The following is a 21410-nucleotide window of genomic DNA, read 5'->3' on the forward strand; positions in this document are numbered from 1 at the left end:
ATGGAATTGTATAAAATTATATACAATGTCTGCCTAAGGATTACTACGGATATCTGAAAACTTAGGCAGACATCATAAATTGTATATCTTTCATTCTTGGTATATTATCTTTAATTGATTTGAAAATTACAAATAGGGTGATAGCTAAACAAAATGATCGAATGCATGATGAAAAATATTGAAGTTTAAACATGGACTATATATGTCTGCCTAAGTATGATTTTATGGATGTGCCTGCCTAATGCTGAAAGCAGATATATATATATATATACTGATAGCGCTTTCTCCATGTCTGCATGGTTCTTCAGGCAGTTCAAATATACTGAAGTCGTTTAGCAACGTCTTTGTTATGACGTCAAATTAATGAGTCCTTTATGACACCATCATAACGTTAACCGGTAGCGTTTGGTAATTGTCTATAATCCCACATATTTTGTAAAAATCCAAGTCTTAATAGAAAATAATTATTTGAACAAATGAACTACTGTAAAAATTTAGCATAATATTTTTACAAAATACGTGGGATTATAGACAATTACCAAATGCTACCGGTTAACGTTATTATGATGGCATAAAGGACTCGTTTAATTACCGTCATAACAAAGACGTTGCTGAACAATTTTTGTATATTTGAACTGCCTGATGAACCATGTAGACATGGAAAAAGCACTAGAAGTAAATTATTGTTTTTTATGGAATGTGTCATTCTGATTACACTGTACCGAATCAACTTCTAATATATATATATATATATATATATATATATATATATATCAGACAGAAGGAAAAGTAATATGAATCGGAATGATAATTAATGAACCTAAATTGACAAAATATGAAGCAGTTTTGAAGTTGTAATACGAACTTATAGCCTTTTAATGAAAAACAAAATATCTATATAATTACGAGAGTCGACTGGACGAACAGATCCAGTGCGACAGTTCTTAGTCTGAGTAATATAAGTGGTACGTTATTTGAACTATGACTAGCAGGAGTTTAAACACACCACTAGTTATACACCGCGGAGAACCTATACCTCCTGGTATTGTCATTAATTACCGACCCGATATATCTGATCATACACAAAAAAACAGGGAAGAAACATCCAGCAGTGCCACGATTAAAGTGTTTGTGTAGGTCAACAGTAAAACACCGTGTAGAGGAGTTTCTCCCCTGGTATTATTTTTCTATAAAGAGAAAAGTGTGAAATTCAGTGATCGTACTCTTGAGAATTTGACAAGTGGACTAGTCTGTCAATTGAACTAGCAATTATAAATACAGAACGGAAACCTATACAGATGAGTTGTAAAAGTCCAGCCTTCGTTTCAAATGTGGCAGTATACTAGCGAAAGTGTACCTGTAATTTGTGGACAGGATTGTTTCTCTTCATATTTTAAAGTGGTATATATGACAATTCTAAGTAAATGATTGTTCAAGTTTTAAAGTGCAGCTATAAATAAATAATTGCTATTCAATACCTTTCAGAATGACATAATTAGACAATATGAGTAACTCAGAAGACGTTCATTTGCCACGAGAGAATGAGACATCTAAAGATGGTAAAAGGGAAAAAGAGGTAGGGACTAGAGTGTTTTATTTACACACAGAAATAATCTAATTTTATTGTATTCTAGCCCCGATTGGCGAAATTGAAAGTGAAGAATGCAGGTAATTTTTGGATAACCTGGTTTAGTATGGGGACACCCCCTTGACAACCAATTGTCGGAACTATTTGTTCTCTTTAAATTTACATCGCAGCACTGTTTTGGGCCTTCTATGGAATAGAAAGTCAAAGTGTGGAATGAGATACTTCAGCTTAAAATATATATTGTTTTCTAGTTGTCAAGCAAGACATAGAAAATCTACTTGTACGCAAACCACCCTTGTGAAACATCTTTTTCTGTATGATGATCGAATAATGAATTAAACCAAAGATCTTATATTCGTATTAATGATTTACCAAATAAACATTGCCCTGTTTAATTTGAAATACATTTCGCACGGAGGAAAGGGAGGTATTGGTTCCTAAATTGATTCGTCTGTCAACAAAGCAAAAAAAAAAAAAAAATCATATTTAGCATATCAGATGACGTCAGTCATCTTAACATGTGGATCACAAGTTTTCATGTAGTAGAAATTTTCATAGAGTTACAATTATTGAATTTTTTGATGACTTATTTTGAGTAGGCCTAACAATGCAATTTCCCGTATTTTCGCTGTCGTAGCTGAGTTAGCTGATCTTTAAAGGGCAGCGAAACACGCACTGCTTGCATAGCCTACACATATTTTCTGTCATGACAAACTTCAAATTTCACCTTCAATAGGCTTAATTACATTTACAATATTTTGATGAATGGGTCCTGTAGAACTAAGATGGCTGCTTTCACAGCTAGACACTTTGCCATGGATGCTAAGTGAAGCATTGCGCGGCTCAAATAACTTGTATTTTTCAGAATTTAAATGCTTTTTGATAGACGAAAGATAGTATTTTTTTTCTTTTGCGTTCAATTATGAGGAATGCCTTTAATTGGGGCATATTAGACGAATATAACCTGCTATGGGCCATTTTTCACTTTTTTATAGACTTGCTCAAGTCTCTATGTTGTTTTCATTACTTTATCATTTCGTTCAAATTTTACTGTGTTTCAGAAATCTAAATATCTGCTCTCTACCATACTGAAATGTCACCAAACATATCTATGTTTGGGATTATTAAAAAGTATTATTATCCTTCAGAATAATACAGTCAATTTCATTGGTGGAGGGCTGGTCACGTGGAGGGAGACAATTTGTGATATATCCCTTACGCGCAGGGTGACAACTGTGTTGTCTCTCTCTAAAAGATAACTTCTAATGGCAAAAGTGAGAAAGCTCTATCAAAAAATAATTGAAAATATGCGGGATCGTTAATCATAAACTTCAGCGTCAACATTAACGCTCGCAAATAACAATCGAGAAAAAAATATTTTCTATTTTAATGCAACTTTGCACTTCCCTTGACGTTTACGTTTTTATCTTAAAATACGTTATGAAATGTTTACGTTTGGCGTTATGTTTTGCGTCATTCTACTGTGACGTCACAGTTGAAAGCTTTCTCTCGTTTAACTTTCTCAAACCTCAATAATTCGCTTTCGTTAACATATGATATATCTAACAAATGCATGGCATTGCGTGTAAAACAAAATAATGTATGTAGTTGAGGGTAACATTAATTTTAGCCCTCGGAAACTATTGAAAAGTTATCAGAATTTTTTGCAGAGAAAGTTATTACGAATTTGTTGACATTTTATCTAAAAAGATACATGGTAAAAGTCAATAAGTGTGTGATAGTTTTTTTTAACATTCAAATTCTTCAGGATAATAAAACTAAGGCGCCCTGGGGTGATAACTCTTTTCAGACCTGATAATTTGTGATGTCTCCCTGCTAAACAGTCCATAATTGTATATTAAAGAGAGCACTGATTATTAAACATAGAGACTTTAGCAAGTCTAGCTTCTTTATTATCCACTTTGTGGAGTATAAAGCGTAAACTTACCCAAACCAGGTTATACTCGTATAATATGCCCAAGAATTGAAGTATTTCCTTTGATAATTTTCTATGAACTAATACCTTCTTCATTGTTTATAAAACTGAGTCAATATTAAGAAACAACCCTCCATGTTTATAACATTTCATTTAACTTGTTGATATGAAACACAAATAAAATACAATGTGAAATGAGCTTTGACATCTTAACAGGTTTTTTCAAAACAAGTAAAAGCATTTACCTTTACTTGGATCAGAACCAGAAATCAACAAAATATTACGAAATTAAGATCAAACACTGAAGCATCTTAGTTTCATTTATTGATTTAAATTGAATATGAATAAAATATGATACTGTAATGAGAACGTCTTTACTAACTGTCTCTAAATTGATAGCATTAACCGTTTAGTATACAATTATTTCATGCCTACTCGGGAAACAGTCAAAACTATTGTCCCAACGTAGTGGCGAGGACCCTGTCAGAGGCCGTAGGCCAAGGACTACAATTTCACGGGTTTTCACAAGTACCAATGGGCAATAGTTTTGACTGTTTCCCTAGTAAGCATGAAATAATTGTTTCATTACCTAATCTGCTAATCGGGCAATACTTTCACAAGTTATCAGGAAATAGTTCGTCACGTGATCGGGTAAGAATAGGTCACGGGATGAAACTGTTTCACCCCTGCTTATTTTCTGCAGATTAAAGTAAGAAAACAGAAAAATATGTAATATCAATTTATATAGTAGATTAAGTAATAATAAGTATTGTTAAAGTCATTAAAGCATGCGTGAATTATATAGATGATGAAAGAAAAAAACCCCGGATTGTCTTGAGAAGCAGGTAAGCTCCTTTCTCGCAAGTCTGTCTCCTTTGAGTATTCATATTTGTGGTATTTTGGATTTTTTCATATCGATATTTTTCTCTCCCCCCCCCCCCACAAGAACGTTAATCTGTAAAATATGCAGTTAGAAGTCATTTATTGCTTGTCAAGTTTAGCAGTAAGTTTGCAGATAGATCTTTGTGTTTGTACAAAATTTTAGACAAATTTACATAACAGTGGCACTATGTGCAGTACTAAAAATCGCAATATCATATCACTTGCATAGATAGTGCGATTTGGGTTGTTTTGTTTGCGTTCCATTGAGAATTTTTCACTCATACATGTAGCACCACAAAGTTAGACATATGTTTAGCGCTCAGGGCCATATCAGCGATAAATCTTAAACGCCCCTCCGTTTTTAAGGGCATGTCCAAAAGACCAAATATGTTTACTTCTAAATACTGAACATTTTGTGAAGGAGAAATCACAACGGTTACCTATATTTACGTCTTAGCTTTGACGTGGATATGTCACAAGTACTGCTCGAACTCACGGTCACGAAGCGAAATGCTGTACCACTAAGATACTGCGACCGATTTTTACAAAATACATTTTGGCCTGTATGTAAACGAAAGAAGATTACAATTATTGAATTATGTATTGCCATTTTTATCATGTTAATATTGGTCTGCGTATTAATTCAACGATCCACGTAACTCTAATGAAATCAAGAAACCAATTGTGAATAAAGGAAAATCAGATATTAAAAATCTACAACTGACTATATTTCCACACACACACATATCATTAAACTTTAATGGAATATAAATCTATATCGAACTTATTTTTCAGCTTCTTGCAATTCGTCTTCAACGAGCAATTCGAGATAAAAAAGTTTCGGAAGCAAATTACCTTCTCTCGGAGAAACCCGATATACACTACAGAGACAAGGTATACAATATATAGCGACAAATATTAATGTTATTATCAGTTTTCAATTACATAGATGAAACTTACAATATAATATATAAATATCTATTACGTCAATGAAACGTCTTCTGTATCATGAATCGTGTAAAGCTAGAGTAAATTTAAATTCAAAATTTTATCACTTCATACTTTTGTAAATGATATCATTTATTTTTACAAAAGAAGTCTTTAAATGTACAATGCTTCATCATTTATCAAATATATTTCAAGGTGGGATCTCAATGTTTACACTATGCAGCGCAGGAGGGGCTCCTGGACATTGTGAAATTGTTGTTAGATGAGGGCGCTCGTGTAAATTGCTTTGATCACGTACGTATGCAATTATCAGGACAATCTGTATATAGAGGTTCATATATCGGCAGACACTAACGAAAATGCGTCACGCTCGTTAGGGAGCATACAAATGCACCGAACTATGTTTGAGTATAAATACAGGTGTTATGAACCCGAACAATTTGATCTGATCAAATTATTTAAATGGATTAATCTATGAAAGCTATCACCATGAATAATATACATCTGAAATCGATAAACCGGAATGTAAATCGTGGATTGAAAACTTGAGTTGCATATGATTAATAATGTAACGTTGCTAATTTAAAGAATGAGTTGTCACAGCGTGGGTAAATATGGTGTTTTGAACGGTAGACTGAATAGACTGCTTACATAGTATGTTGTGAAGAAACTGAAGTTAACCGTTAGAATTCAATTAATTAAATATCATGACTGTCATGTTGACATTGATATATTGTCGAAGACTAGATTAATGTTACACTTAAGTCAAGAAACAATCAACCATTCAATTTGTACAATCGTATCTTATCCTTCTATATTTGTGAGATTTAACATCTTATATAAATTTTACTTAAGAAGTTTTAACTTAAACCGGCGACAATACAATTGGAGATAAATCTAAGCTACTATAATAACCTGATGTAGTACTGCATGATAAATTTGAAATTTTGCTTGTTTTCTATATAAATTTAATTACAAAGAAAATTTCTAATTAGAAATGTTAGTAATATATTCATGTTGTGTGTTGAAGAATGGACGATCGCCTCTACATAACGCGGCCTCAAGAGGTCATCTGGATGTGGTCATCCACCTGGTGGCGAACGGTGCTCAAGTGACATCCTTAGACTGGGTGACTAGCCACAACGTTAATCAATCTGATATACATTGTTGTCTTAACACTGTTTAAAAGTCTTTTTATATACTTGAATATGTATTTGCAGTAGAAAAACAAACTTTTTTAGTCTTTGAAAGAAATTACTTATCTATTGTTCTTTGGATAAAATATTTACTTTGTAGTAAAACCAAGTTGTAATTAGGGAAATGCTCTTTAAAAACTTTCGAATTAATGTTATGTCCATACGCTATTTTAAGGATAATCACACTCCGTTTGAAAAAGCAGTGATATCACGCTGTGTTGACGTTGTGGAAGTTTTACTAACGTTTGGCGCAGAACCAAATCTACAGGACTGGGTAAATACAGATACTTTTTTATCACCATTGATGTATCCCCGGTGATATCTGCTCTTTTAGTGAATGTATGTTTTGCTTGCTATTTGCCCTTAATATAACAAAAATATGCCGTCGTGTCCTTTACATAATAAACAGTGGGCAGCAAGAAATGAACACATACCACATGCTGATGACCAATGCTAGTGGTTTTAATTCCGTGCCATTCAACTTTGAATTCGCTCCTGTATATTTCCATGTTGTCTCTCCTTCAAACCGGTTTTCACACAATTATGGATAATACATTATGTATATACATTCCACAAAAATGATATTATCTTATATTAATTTGCTATTAACGGCAAAAATCATAGTGTCTCGATGATACATGTACGGTGTAAAACTGTATACATTAATTTTGCGGAGATTTTGGCAGATGAAGATGCTGTCTTTTATTGCACTAGTGCTAAGTTTTCTTTATTCGATTCATCGATTAGTTTAATGTTCTTTATCAAAGTGCATATAGAGATAATTCTTGTCGTAAGTTATATTAACAGGATTTTTTTTTTTTTTTAAAAATCCAATCGTCTCATATGTGGTCAATTTTTTTTCAGACTTGGGTGATGGATATGGGAGAAAAAGAAAAGAAGGTCTTAGAAGTTATAACTAATCACAATCCTTTAGTACCTGGATATAGATATGAGTGAGTTTCACCTCGTTTTACTTCATCAATTCTGTATTGCTGCAATTGCGGAGGTGATGATAGCAGAATTAAAATGTTATCTTTACAATTCAGTCTCCCAAACAAAGTTTTTAAATTTTTAGTTTTTACTCGATTCTTAATATTCTTCCGCTTTTTTCTTGTGCCTTATAATGTCCGCAGTCGATTTCCGTGACTCGTTGATGAAAGTATTATACATTCAAGGATATGAAAGGACAATGCATCTATTTGTTGTCAGATTAAAGGGGTTAGGGTACATTTTGGGGGAATCAAATGGGGTTGTGAGTCTAATATAGAAATCTATGGGAAAAATAATTCCAAAGATATAACTTGATAGATTCACCCTCTGGTGTGTCCAGGGTCCGTGTTTGCCCAACTATCTAATTTGTATTGCTTATAGGAGTTATGAAATTGATCACTGTTCGTTGTCTTCACCTTTCATATTGTGTATTGGGGTCTTTTGCAATGAGAACCTACAAACTAGTATCATTGTCAAGGGACTCCATAACATTGCACATAAAAATTGATATGATTTTAAACCCGGTATTAATAGCGAAATGGAATCATCAGAAATGATAAGATTGATTCGTTGATTGTATATTGTTTAACGTCCCTCCCGAGAATTGTTCACTCTAAAGGCGTCCTTGCTAGTGAAGGACTACAAAGTGTAGGCCTATGCTCGACGCTTACAGGCTTTGAGCAGGGGGGGGGGTCTTTATTGTGTCACACCAGTTATGACAAGGGGTGAGTTGCCAGCTGTTTTATCCGAAGAACCACCCCATTTACTCGCCCCATACGACAAGCAAGGAGTACTGAGAATTACTTCATAACCAGATCTGGAAAATCCATGGGATCTGGAGAAATAATGAAAAGATGATGGGGTCTACAGACTAGTATCAAGGTCAAGTGACTCCAGTGACCTTGAACATAACAACTGATATAACTTTAGAACCGGAATTGATAGATACATGGGTTCTTCAGGAAGGATAAGAGGATACAAAGTAATATATCCTTCAATACATTCCTGTGACCTTGATCTTTAACATAACCCATATTGCTTTCCAACTGGGATTTGTAAAGATATGAAATCTTTAGAAAATATACAAGGATGTTGTGACCTGCAAATTAGTATCCCCCTTGGTTATAAAAAGTCTATTACTGTCGAACCAGGACCGATAGAGATATGAAATTTTCAGAAATGATGAAAGAGTCATGTGACCTACAAACTAGTTTCAAGGTCATGATTCCAATGACCGTGATCTTTTAACTTGAACATAAAAAAATATATAACTTTATTATATGGAGAAATTATTACCATGTAGCTAATTTGCATGCAGTCGTTTTGGATTTAACACGAGTTTTACGAAAGAAAACAGGGTTTTTTGTAAATTATGAAAATTATTTAATCAATTTATCTAAATCGATCAACAAATCTAATTACTAGAGTTAGCTTTAAATCTGCTGTCAAGTTGCATCTTGCAAAAGAAGCCCGTCGGAGGGAAGAAAGCATTTACATACAATGTTTTTATGGTAAAGTGTATGATGATACATTTTTTAAAATGTTCTATATTAATATAAGATTAAACAATGTATATAATTTTACTTAAGTCAGGCTAGGAAAATCATCTAACGTTCAACCTATGCTGTTTTAGTCATACATAATGCAAGGTGAAGATAACGAACAGTGATCAATCTCATAACTCCTACAAGCAATACAAAATAGATAGTTGGGCAAACACGGACCCTTGGACACACCAGAGGTGGGATCAGGTGCCTAGGAGGAGTAAGCATCCCCTGTTGCTATAATCAACTCATAATTTTTTTTGTCTCCATTGGAAATAAGCAGGTTTTATCAATTACTTCTATGGGTTATCCTAGGCAAAGGTATATAATTTGTATTGTATGTGATAAGATATGGTTCTATAATAAGCATGTATCTGTGATAATGATATTGATTGTAGGGGATGCTTACTACTCCTAGGCACCTGATCCCACCTCTGGTGTATCCAGGGGTCCGTGTTTGTCCAACTATCTATTTTGTATTGCTTATAGGAGTTATAAGATTGATCACTGTTTGTTATCTTCACCTTGCATTGTAGCAATAGCTGTGATAATATCTGGAGTTCTATTGTGTACATATGATAACAATGTGCCAAAACATTTATTTGTGATCCCTAATTGACATTATTAATTTATTTTATTATGATTTGTAATTTATTTGATGCTTTGCCTGAATAAACAAAATAAACATAATAAACATAATAATAATAATGAGTTTGTGATATAAATTTCTTAAACGAAATTAAGATTGACATGGATTTTGTGCAAGGGAGTTGTTAATGTAGGGGGAAATGATCATAATCAGAAAAAAACCCATCTTTATACAACAAGTATTTCGTATAGAAGACTTTGTAATAGACATATTATAATCATATCTTGTTTCAACATAATTTTGTCATGTGAGATATATTTCAAATACTCACTTATCGAATTACTCAGAATATATTTGCCATTTAAAGGGGGATAAAATTCGCTGTGGTTCAGGTGAAACCCAACGAAGACTGTCCATTGACGATGCTAAACTTGACAGTGAAAGCCATTGATGTCCGAAATCCGTTCATTCTTTTTTGTCGTAAAATGCAATCGGAGTTCACTGAGCTAAAATCACTTCTTAGAGAGGAGGAGATACCTTACAGTGATATGTTTGAAATTCGAACTTGGGGAGTAACTAGGAAAACCCTCACACTGTCGTTGATAGTCGAAGGAGTACCTAAATGTAACGAACATTTGAAGATTGTATCACCTCTTGGACACATCGGGAGAGTTGACAACTTTGTGAAGAACGACGATGAAATTGTAAGCATCGTATCACCTTTAAAAGGTAGAGTTTTAGTTTCTTTACTTGAACGTAAACAAAAATCATCATTTTCTTTCGTTTTTTTTTTAAATCAGACAACAGAAGTCTTGATAACCATAAAAAGGAATATCAAAGGTCCAACACAATTTGCCATTGCAAGTGTCTTTAAAAAGGAAACGTTTGCAATACCTAAAGAGGAAGTGAAGATCCAACCGATGTCAGAACCGGATGCTGAAATAAGCATTTCTAAGGAAACGTTCGAAACAACGGGAGAGCTGGAATTGAATGTAAGGCAAAACGCTTCATAATCTAACATTCATTTATCTAGCTAAAACTTCTTAATGTGGTGAAAACGTAATTATCATTCAAATCTTGTTTATGATAGACTACATGAATACAGCTAATTAAGAACAGCGCTAAACCTATAAGGTTTCCTGGAGAAATTATGCTTAATGAAAGTCAGTACTTTATACAAGAAAATGTAATGAAAAGGCTGTACTATATGTTAGTCATTAGTTCAAATTTGTGAACGTGAAAAATCCGAAGTAATGGTCGGTTTTTGTTGTTATCATAAAAATAACGTCGAATTTTCTCGATGAGCATGCGGAAATTCATTACGTAGATCAAAATGAATATACATATATATAATATATTATTAATTAGATGTGCAGCATGTGTACTTAGTCATAGTTTGATATATTTTTCTACTTATTACCTATACCATGGAATTTTTCTGCAATTTTAATATATATATTAATATATAAAGACTGGCAATTTCAAGCTGTAAAGAGAGGCAAAAACTACCGTTTTTTAAAAACCAAAATCCCATCTCTGGTGTGTCCAGAGGTCCGTGTTTCCCGAACTCTTTATTTCGTATTCTTTGTGGGATTTATGAGATTGATCACTCTAAGTTATATTCGCCTTTCATTAATTGCAGCACAGAAATGAGCAGATAGTCATAAAAGCTTTAATAATATCCACCTATATTTGATAGGTAATGGAAACCAAAGATGTAAACGAGGATGAGGATGACGAATCCGAACCTCTTTTGATGACAAATGTGTTTGACATGTCGATGAGCGATGGACAACAGCCGAAAAAAGATATCGTGATGAAGCTACCAATTCACTATAATTGGATTGATGGGGAGGCAGAGATGTGTGTGCTGGCTACTTCGGAGGAAGATCCAGAGGACCCCGATGACTGGGAGGTTCGTTGTCTAAATTCAAACAAATGATTTAAGCCTCTTTCATCAATGTTTCTAATGGTTTTTATACGCCCGTCTTAAGACGGGACGTATTATGGTATGGCGTTCATGTCCGCCCGTCTGTCCGTCCGTCTGTTAGCTTTTTCGTGTCCGACCCGTAACTCAAATACTACAAGGCCTAGAATCATCAAACTTTGTCTGTAGATAGATCTTGGAGAGAAGGTGTGTCGCACATTAAAACCAGGTCACCGTGACTTTTCATTAAGAAGATATGGCCATATCCGTCCGTCTGTTAGCTTTTTCGTGTCCGACCCGTAACTTAAATACTACAAGGCCTAGAATCATCAAACTTTGTCTGTAGATACATCTTGGGTAGAAAGTGTGTCGCACATTAAAACCAGGTCACTGTGACTTTTCATTAAGAAGATATGGCCATATATGACAAAAATTTGTCCGGCTCATAACTTGAAAACTATTAGACCTAGAATCACCAAAATTTGTCAACTAATGCATCTTAGATAGAAGGTGTGTCGCATCCTACTTTAAGGTCACTGTGACATTTAATTAAGGTGATATAAAAAATGTTTTAATGGGTACAATCTATACTGTTAACAATATGTGACGGGCGTATCATGTGCCGTGGCGGTGCACTTTATTTGTTTTACAGATTATCCATGCGTTAAAAGATTTCAAAGGAAGAGCTGCCGTATTCAAGATCAGTCACTTCTCCATGTAAGATTTTCAGTTATGTCGCACTTTAAGATGGTACACGCAGGTACCAGATGAACACAGTAATATTAACATTCGCATCACTTATGCTATCACATCCACCGTGGTCACCACCATCAAAATTAACATCTTCATTAAGATCCTATTTCTCTTCGTCATCTCCATTCCGTTTAGTGTAAGTTATGAAATGAAATTCTCGTTGATTGGTTGATGTATTCGTAGATAGTTCTCTTTATGACATTACTTCGAAATAATTTAGAATTATATTTTCAATCCTTTCCGAAAACCCTAACTCTTTTGATTATCGTCAGAGGAAACAAAATATATCATCATTTTGTGACGGAATTCTGTAGTTTGGATTTGCATACGCATTCCGAACAATCAATTAGAACGCACACGTTGATGTATACATTAAATCAATCTGATAATAGTTTTTGTTTCAGCTGGTTTATTTGCAAGCAAAATCATATTATAAATATTTGCCGGGATATATATTTTGAAATATACAGATTGGTAGTGTCAAATATTGTTATCCTATATGGACGGATAAATCTAAATAAATGCCTTTTCATCACCGACATGGGAAATTATTACAAAATTAGTATGGAAGAAGTAGAAACATCAAATGAAATTCTGGACCATCATCAGCTATAAATGAACAAAAGTTGAAAGTAATTTGAATAACAATATTAATCTATATCTAATATATCCAATTTTACTGTACCATGAATACTGTATATGTTTAAGGTCTATCAACTTCCTTGACATGCAATGGGGAACAAATGTTAGAAATGACGAAGTAATTTCATCGAAATCACTGTTCCCTGAACTCGAGGATAATTACAAATGCAAATTATTTAGTCCTGTCAGTATTGCATTTTATCACCTTGATAAATACAAGCACAATAATTTCAGTTATGCTGGAGCCAACAAGAAAAAAGTAGAGAATGACAAAGTGGCGGTGATCAATGCCATAACGAGGTCTATGAAGAAAGAAAGAAAGGTGAAATTCCAAGTGTTTACAAGACTTGCGCAAGAACGCGGCAAATTTCAACTTATCTTGGAGTGTTGGACCCCTAGGAAATTACGAAAGAGCAAACCGAAGTGGGAAAATGAAGGCTGTGATAGAGTAGATGGTCCTAAGGGGACTTTTATCGTTGATGAAAACCAAACATTTAAGGTATTTTTGGCGAATTTATTATTATATTACTGTTTTCCAGTGTCGTCTTCATTTCAAGAAGTAAGCAAAATGTGTAGTTGTAGCAGTGGATAATTGGAAATACTTAATGTTTTGTTTCCATCCATGTTAGTATAAGTTTCTTTTGTTTGAATACATGTCAAAGTATAGGTGTTGTCCATTGAAGGCTTTAAATACTTAACTAAAGGTTATTTGGAAATATGTGTCTCAAATGAAATATACTAACTTCTACCTAAGCCGTATATACTCGCGATATCTTCCTAAATATGTGCTTATTATCATTGTTTCATTTCAGAAAATAGACGTCATCTTCTTTTTATGTTTTACCAAAATATGATTTGCGTTTAAAGATGTCTACAAAGTTATACCTATTAATCCAAATACCGCATCAGTTTTCATTTAAAGGGAATTGCAGGAAGATATCTAGTGAGACGAACATCATTGATGATGAAGCAAAGGTGGACGCGAGGACTGATGACAACGACATTGACAGGGATGACGACGGCAATGGTTCAGTTGTAATGGACTTTGTTGGTAAAAAGGGTAATAATTTTGTATTTTTTCCTTCACACAAGCACATTTATCAATTTAAAAGTGGTGTTTGGACAAGCCATCTTATATTAAGGATAAGAATGTATTGTTAAGCAAATTTTCGATGGAATACGGAGGATTGGTTTTGGATTCGTATTGAAATTCACGTATAACAATCGTTAAGTAATATGGATCTTGTTTGAACAGGACACACGTTCACCGTTGTTGACATGGTTGTCTTGAATACTGACAAACCCCAGGGAAAAGTCATAATTGAGAAGATGAACCATACCTCAGTCCAGATAGAACAAAAGGTCGCCAACACAGGTTGTCTCGGTATAGGGAAAGGAAAGACAATCGTCGTAGATAAAGTGAAAATTGAGCTCGAGGAACTAACTGAGTTTCTCTTCGGCGTCAAAATTCCTCCACCACCAAAACCATTAAGTGAACGTAAGGAATTGCGTTTATGTGTCTTGTTTTATTCATGAATTTTTCACTCATGCAGAGACTTCATCAATTCTTCTTTTGAACTCTATCTATGTTACTCAGCAATTGTCCCGTGGGGATCCAAGTTAGAAAAGTTCTTCAGTACCCTTTGCTTGTTGTATGAGGCGATTAAATGGGATTTTCTTTCAAATGAGACTGCAAAAACAGAGGCACGTGTCATAGTAGATGTGGATTATAAAGATCCTTTCCTGCTCAAACGCTGTTAGTGCCGAGCATAGGCCTAAATTTTGCACCCTTCACCAGCAATGGTGACGTCTCCATATGAGTGAAAAAAAATTTGAGAGGGACGTTAAACAATATAAAACATTCACAGAATCCTCAGCAGTTCATTAACCAAAGCTTTAAAATAAGAATCTTTTAACTGCATTTTCAGACGTGAAATATAATGTACATATTTGAAAAAAGTGACTGTTAGTCCCCGAGGGTCTCTAAAGCCCTGTAGCTAAGTACTTCGTTACTAGCTTGAAAATACGGATGTATATTTAATTGCTGTTATAAAATTTAGAAATTCATTTCAAAATTAAGGATTATCTGCCTCACGTATAGCTCTTATCCTTAGACGAATTTGACTCCACTTTTTTGGCACACTTGTTTTTGCCTATAATAGCTCTAAAACTTAATTGTTATTTTGGATTTCAAACATTTCGGTTGGGCGTCACTGAAGAGACATTATTTGTCGAAATGCGCATCTGGTGCATCAAAATTGGTACCATATAAATTTTACATATTCAACTGTGTCATTTTACAACTTGGGAGTACTTTTCACACAGAATTGATTAGTATAGACGGTGATATACATATCATTATTACACGATTATTGCAAAGATGAAAGGAATGGCGCGGTCATTATTCTGTAATATACCTTCCAACGTAATATTCTTACCTACTAAACTGATAACTTCAGCATGAATGTATATCTCTTACTACCAGAGGTTTTGCGTTTTCTATCAAAGCTGCTGAAAATTTTTCGAATTGAAATAAAAGCATTTTCCTGTCATATTTTAACAGTGTAATCTATGCATATATCTTGAAAGTGAAATTCTTAAAGTTTTGATTATGCACTAAAATGTTGTGAAACGGTTGCCCAGACAACGAAAATAGGCCACGAATCCTCAAAGTGTGTTTTTTCACCAATTGAATGATTATCAGCCATTATTTAAATAGATTTAAAAAAATATTTGTATTCATGTAATTGTAAAACACACATTTATGAAATGAAGTGTTATTTATTGTAAATATATACATGTACATAAACATTGAAGTAAAAGATGCGTATAGTTACACGTGACTACCTGCAATTGTTTCAAAAATTTTCTTAAACCTTGATGAAAAAATTTCAAATGAAAATCAAAACATTCCCCACGCACAATTTTATAATGTAACCTATAAAGATTCCAAAATGAAAAAAAAGTTTTAATCAGTTTACCATACAGTTATCATGACAACTGAATAAGCCAATCAATCACAAAAATACGGATATTTTTGTGTCTGTTGGTGATTTTTCATCCTTTTCTTCACATAAAGATACAAATTGACCAGTAAAATAATATGGCAAGTTTTGAATTAAGTAGTATGACTTTATCCACCCTTTTTTTCACTTGAAATACAAAGAATGTCCAATATATTATCACAGTATTTACGTCGTGTAAGCAATGATATCATAAAAAAACATGCGCAGGTCAACGTCAAAGTTAAAGATTATAAACCTACACAACAGATATCAATGCGTCTATAACGAGGTTTGTTTATTTTTCAATAAGCCAAATATATGGCATCATCGCTAGTCACGCTTACCAATCTGGCGTACGGTACAATAGACGTGGTTTGCTACAATGAATATATTGATAAAATATGTTACCATATATTTATAGTTTATATGATCTAGATCAATTCTTATTGCATTTTTTCTATTTATGTTATAAAATGATACATGCTTACAAAATGGTTTGTAAAATTTAACATGTAGGTACCTGTATTATCGTAACAACAAATGATATAGAATCAAAACTAATCTAAAAGCCAATGAGAAATATTTTGGTTCTCATGCAAGGTGAAAATAACGAACAGTGATCAATCTCATAACTAAGGAATACAAAATAGATAGTTGGGCAAACACGGACCCCTAGACACACCAGAGGTGGGATCAGGTGCCTAGGAGGAGTAAGCATCCCCTGTTGACCGGTCACACCCACCGTGAGCCCTATATCCTGACCAGGTAAACGGAGTTATCCGCAGTCAAAATCAGTGTGCCAAGAACGGCTTAACAATCGGCATGAAACACGTCAGACAGCATTTGACCCAATGCGAGGTTGTATTGACGAACTAGATCGTTATAACGACCATAGAATTTGCGAAATGCTGACTTCAATCGAGACTGTTGAAATCCCTGTACCATCAACTTGTTTGTCAGTAGCTTACCTCGATTTAAAAACTGACTATATCCAGAACAAGCTCTTGCATATCGAATCAGTTGAGATATATAAACACCATATGCAGGTGATAATGGAATATTGCTACACAAATATGGGAAGTTGACGATGGAGAAGCTGACATCATCCCGTTTGTCATACAGTTGAGTTGTCAGTTTGCCGTTAATGTCTACTTTCAATAAAATATCAAAGAACAATATTATCAATACAACTAATTATGGAGTATGAGATCATGAACACGGTAGGATTGGAAACATGCACCTTTATATTGCACTCATACACAGTCTCGCGCTTCAATCAGTCCTAGAGAAATACACCATCTGCACCGACGCTTTTTTCCTTGTGTATTATCCTACAGGTCCCTTTTTATTTCTATGTAGTAGTTTCTTGCAGGATTTTACATGCAGTGCTAACTGATTATAAGGCAGTTATATTGCAGGCATACTTTGAAAAGAATTATTACTATTTAGGACTAGATCAAAGAGACAACACCAGCATCGTACACAATTGTTATTTCTCTTTGACATATCAAAAAAATTGCAATACTCTATATTTATATACTCATATGTTTTATGTTGTCAAAATCGTTAGGTTGTAAAATAGTAGTTTTAAAGTAACTCCATCCTCCTGTGATGTCATCGGATTTTGCAAAATCAATGATTTATTTAGATTTATGTATGATACGAACATAAATTTTGTTGAAGTCTTTTCCTATAGTTATTGTAAAAAATCTTGTTAAATATAAAATATTTCAAAAGTCTAAGTTATAGATGAATAATCAATGATACGTTTCAAAAATATTGAATCCAAGGGCAATAACTCAGTTTCTATTGATTTCTTTATCAAGTCTATTATGCGATGATTTTCTGTATTTTTTACAGACATTTTGTATATTTTTGTGGAGATACAGTTTCATGAAATTGTTATGAATGCTATTATATCATCATAACCAGTTTGTATGGAATTTTGATAACAATGTTTAAGGAAAATTGCAATTTTCTGACGGTGATATAGGATTCTGTTTATGTACGTCTCACATCTTAAAAAGTGTGATGACCTATGTATTTTATTTGATAATTTATTAGTTTTAACTTTAATGAATGGAAACAAATACACATTTTAAACTTGTATCAGATAAAACTGCGAGTATGGAGTTACCTTAATGCATATTTTTAGCAAAAAAACCCTATAAATGATTTACCTATATAAGTTCATTACCTTTTTTTTATGTAAAACTACTTACAAAATGTATGTATCGTTTTGTAATATATTTGCACACTTATACACGCTAATCACAAATGACGTCATAGTGCATTTTTGCCGTTTTTAACCTTTCATGCAGGAATAACCCCGTGACACTTGCCCGTACCTAAATATGACTGTAAGAAAAATGTAGCAAATGTTTCAATTTAAAGCTTTCCGAATATGATATACGTTTTTAATCATGTATTTTGTAGAAAAGATTTTAAAACCAGAAGATATTACAAATTTTGTCATTTCGGCTCAATTGTTTTAAATGTACTTTCCGGCAACGATGTGCGATTTTAAATACTTGTTTTCGACGAATTCCCAATATCGTACAGAAATTTTTTGAGTAAAAAATTGGTTTAGGTTTCACTCTACTTTTTGATAATATAATGTTTAGCATTATATTCCAATTATTAACAAAACGCCACCAATTCAATCTCTTCGGCACTTAAAATGCGTCAAAAGGCGTCACTGGGCGACAAACGGTCAACAATGCATTACATTCTTATTAGAATCCAGTGATTTTACGCCTACACTAAATAGATATTTTAATAACGTGCAATCGATGCAAGGACTTTTTACAAATATTGACAATCATGTTATTATACAATGTCTACACGTATGAAATTTTTACAGAAAACTTTGAATACTTTTCTTGGCACGCTGATTTTGACTCCGGATAATTCCGTTTACCTGATCAGGATATAGGGCTCACGGCGGGTGTGAGCGGTCGACAGGGGATGCTTACTCCTCCTATGCACCTTATCCCACCTCTGGTGTGTCCAGGGGTCCGTGTTTGCCCATCTATCTATTTTGTATTATTTATAGGAATTATGAGATTGGTCACTGTTCGTTATCTTCGCCTTTTATAGTACAACTGCTTGTATGCACGATATGACATGTATTTTTACCTGTCTATGTATTTTGAACTTTTATGCCCTTCAGATGGGACGTAAAAAGGTCCTCATCTCAGAGATTACATGTACAACTCACTTCGCACGCACAAGATAATTTTTCCGATTTCGAAAAAGAGTAGGTTCACTGGGGACAGCGGGCCCGGGCTGTTAGGGAAACCTCAACACTCACAACCAAACATATTTCAGTCAGTGAACCGCCGTAAAATGTCTCAACTCTTCTTAACAAAACAGCGTAAAACTGTAATGGATCAATCATACGTAATAACTGATTATAAGAAAACTGATCAACTCGCAATTCATATTCATCTGATACAACAATAGATTTGATAATTCGATTTTATCTATTTCGTATTATTTAAAGGAGTTATGAGATTGATCACTGTTCGTTACCTTCAATTTCATGTTAGATACATGACAATATGCGTGACCGATTGTTTGAACCATAATTTCATATCTTTCAAATTATCATTTTATTATTCTCTTTTCTGATACTGTAGCCACTGTTATTCAACTGCAAAGTCTTCAGGATGAGAAGGAATTGGAGGAATTCATCGAGAAAACAGAATCAGAAAATCCAAGTGTGTATCTATATGTATATCAATTTGGTGTCATTGTGTTTAAAATTGTTTTGTTGTATGTTTTCATTTGAAGCTTAGTGACATGGTGTATGTAAATTTATATGTCAATGTTGCCACGTATTTCTGTTTTGAAGGTTTAGTACCAGGAATGGAAATGAAATCTCTCACAGACATTGCACGTCAGCTGAATGATGAAGAAGCAAGAATTTTTGGGAAGAACTTAGGTCTTCTGAACGGAGATATCGAAAAGTACTTGGGTATGACATATGGTGCTATGTGGATGCTTAGAAAGTACCGCGGCAATAACCCACATTACGCCCAGAAATACAACATTAAGATAGCGCTAGAGGCCATTGATCGTCACGATCTTGTGCATTTGATTATTCCTCAAGTGGATGGACCGATGCTATCCAAGGCTGTGGAAACGAATGAGAAATTTGATATTCCAGACGATGCAAAGTATTACGACGCCACTGAACATGAAATACAATTTTCCGAAACACCGCTCATGGACACAAATGACGTAAATTCCAACGTCGAGGAGGTGATAGCCAACGATCAAGAATAGACAACAATTCATAGAATACCTAAACAAAGTTGATATCTGAAATCGATTAAAATATACCAGGTGCGATTAGTTTCAGAAATTTCAGACCGGGGTAAAAATGCACATTTCAGTATTTTCTCCTATATGTTTAAGTGTGGATATTGATGGTTTTTCAAGGTAGACAAATAAATTGAAGCAAATGCTCATGACTATATGGATGATGCTGAAACGCGGAACGAAATGCGAAACAGAAATTTAAGAATTAGAATAATGAGTGTAACTAAGATAAAACTAAAAATCTGACAAATATGCTTATTTAAATTTTAGGAAATTCTTCACAAACGATAACATAATTTTATCTTGAAATTCTGCATTATAAGTTGATTAGGCTAACGAAAGTTGGATGTTTGTATAAAAAAAATTCAAATCATTTTACAAGATTTCTTAAATTTCAGCATTGACAGGGAGGGTAGAGAATGAATAAGACACACAGGATTTATACATCCTCCCCTTTTAGTCGCAAAACGTCTTTAATGCACATGTATTTGCATATCATGCAGTGTATGCTTGCATTGTTCATTGATTTTATGATACATGGAGTCTTGAATGTATAAAACAACATTAATTCGTGGTCTTATCAAGTCAACAAGTTAAACGTTTTGTGTTTGATTTATTATTAGTCCCCTATAGGATTGCAAACCCGAAGGGGACTATAGCTTTTAGCCATTTACGGCGGTTACTAGTAACTGAAATATATTCGGTAGCAAATTTTGGAGTTTCCCCTGACAGTCCCAAGAGAGACTACTCTTTTTTAAAAATCAGTGAGCCGATCTTTTGCATGTGAAAAGGGTTGTGATTCTTGATACGGGACACCCTTTCACATCTCATCTGTCGGACAATTTTTTAAAAAATTTCAATGAATAATGCAATGTGATTGAAATATCCATTGTAAAACACGGGGAGGGAATGAGTTCAAACACCCGACAGGACAAATTTCAGTCATATTACACAGTTTGCTGCATCTCATTCAAGAACCTTTCACTTATACAGCGACATCACCAATAGAAGGTGACGTACCATCAATTCATGTCTATGCATATTGCGCAGGGCCGTATCAGTGAGGGTACTTTATCTTTGTCAA

General features: G+C 33.9%; 1 protein-coding gene across 3 annotated transcripts; it reads left to right on the top strand.

The window, feature by feature from the left end:
- Nucleotides 1-1076: 1076 nt before the first annotated feature.
- On the top strand, nucleotides 1077-20920 carry LOC125665218 (uncharacterized). Of its 3 annotated transcripts, none has more exons than XM_048897854.2 (16): nucleotides 1077-1401; nucleotides 1486-1576; nucleotides 5202-5300; nucleotides 5550-5648; nucleotides 6385-6483; nucleotides 6726-6824; nucleotides 7415-7503; nucleotides 10041-10377; nucleotides 10474-10665; nucleotides 11373-11588; nucleotides 12253-12317; nucleotides 13230-13494; nucleotides 13905-14046; nucleotides 14251-14493; nucleotides 19642-19722; nucleotides 19857-20920. In XM_048897854.2, the coding sequence occupies exons 2-16, from the start codon at nucleotides 1505-1507 to the stop codon at nucleotides 20288-20290; spliced, it is 2532 nt and encodes an 843-aa protein (XP_048753811.2). In that variant the 5' UTR covers nucleotides 1077-1401; nucleotides 1486-1504; the 3' UTR covers nucleotides 20291-20920. The 3 variants fall into 3 exon arrangements, with proteins under 3 accessions (XP_048753811.2, XP_048753810.2, XP_056008113.1); XM_048897853.2 differs by having other exon boundaries at nucleotides 1078-1401; nucleotides 13905-14055; nucleotides 19857-20696; XM_056152138.1 differs by lacking the exon at nucleotides 1077-1401 and adding an exon at nucleotides 4330-4369 and having other exon boundaries at nucleotides 1503-1576; nucleotides 13905-14055; nucleotides 19857-20696.
- The last annotated feature ends 490 nt before the right edge of the window (nucleotides 20921-21410 follow it).

The sequence above is a fragment of the Ostrea edulis genome, chromosome 10, assembly GCF_947568905.1.
Source record: "Ostrea edulis chromosome 10, xbOstEdul1.1, whole genome shotgun sequence".
NCBI lineage: Eukaryota > Metazoa > Mollusca > Bivalvia > Ostreida > Ostreidae > Ostrea > Ostrea edulis.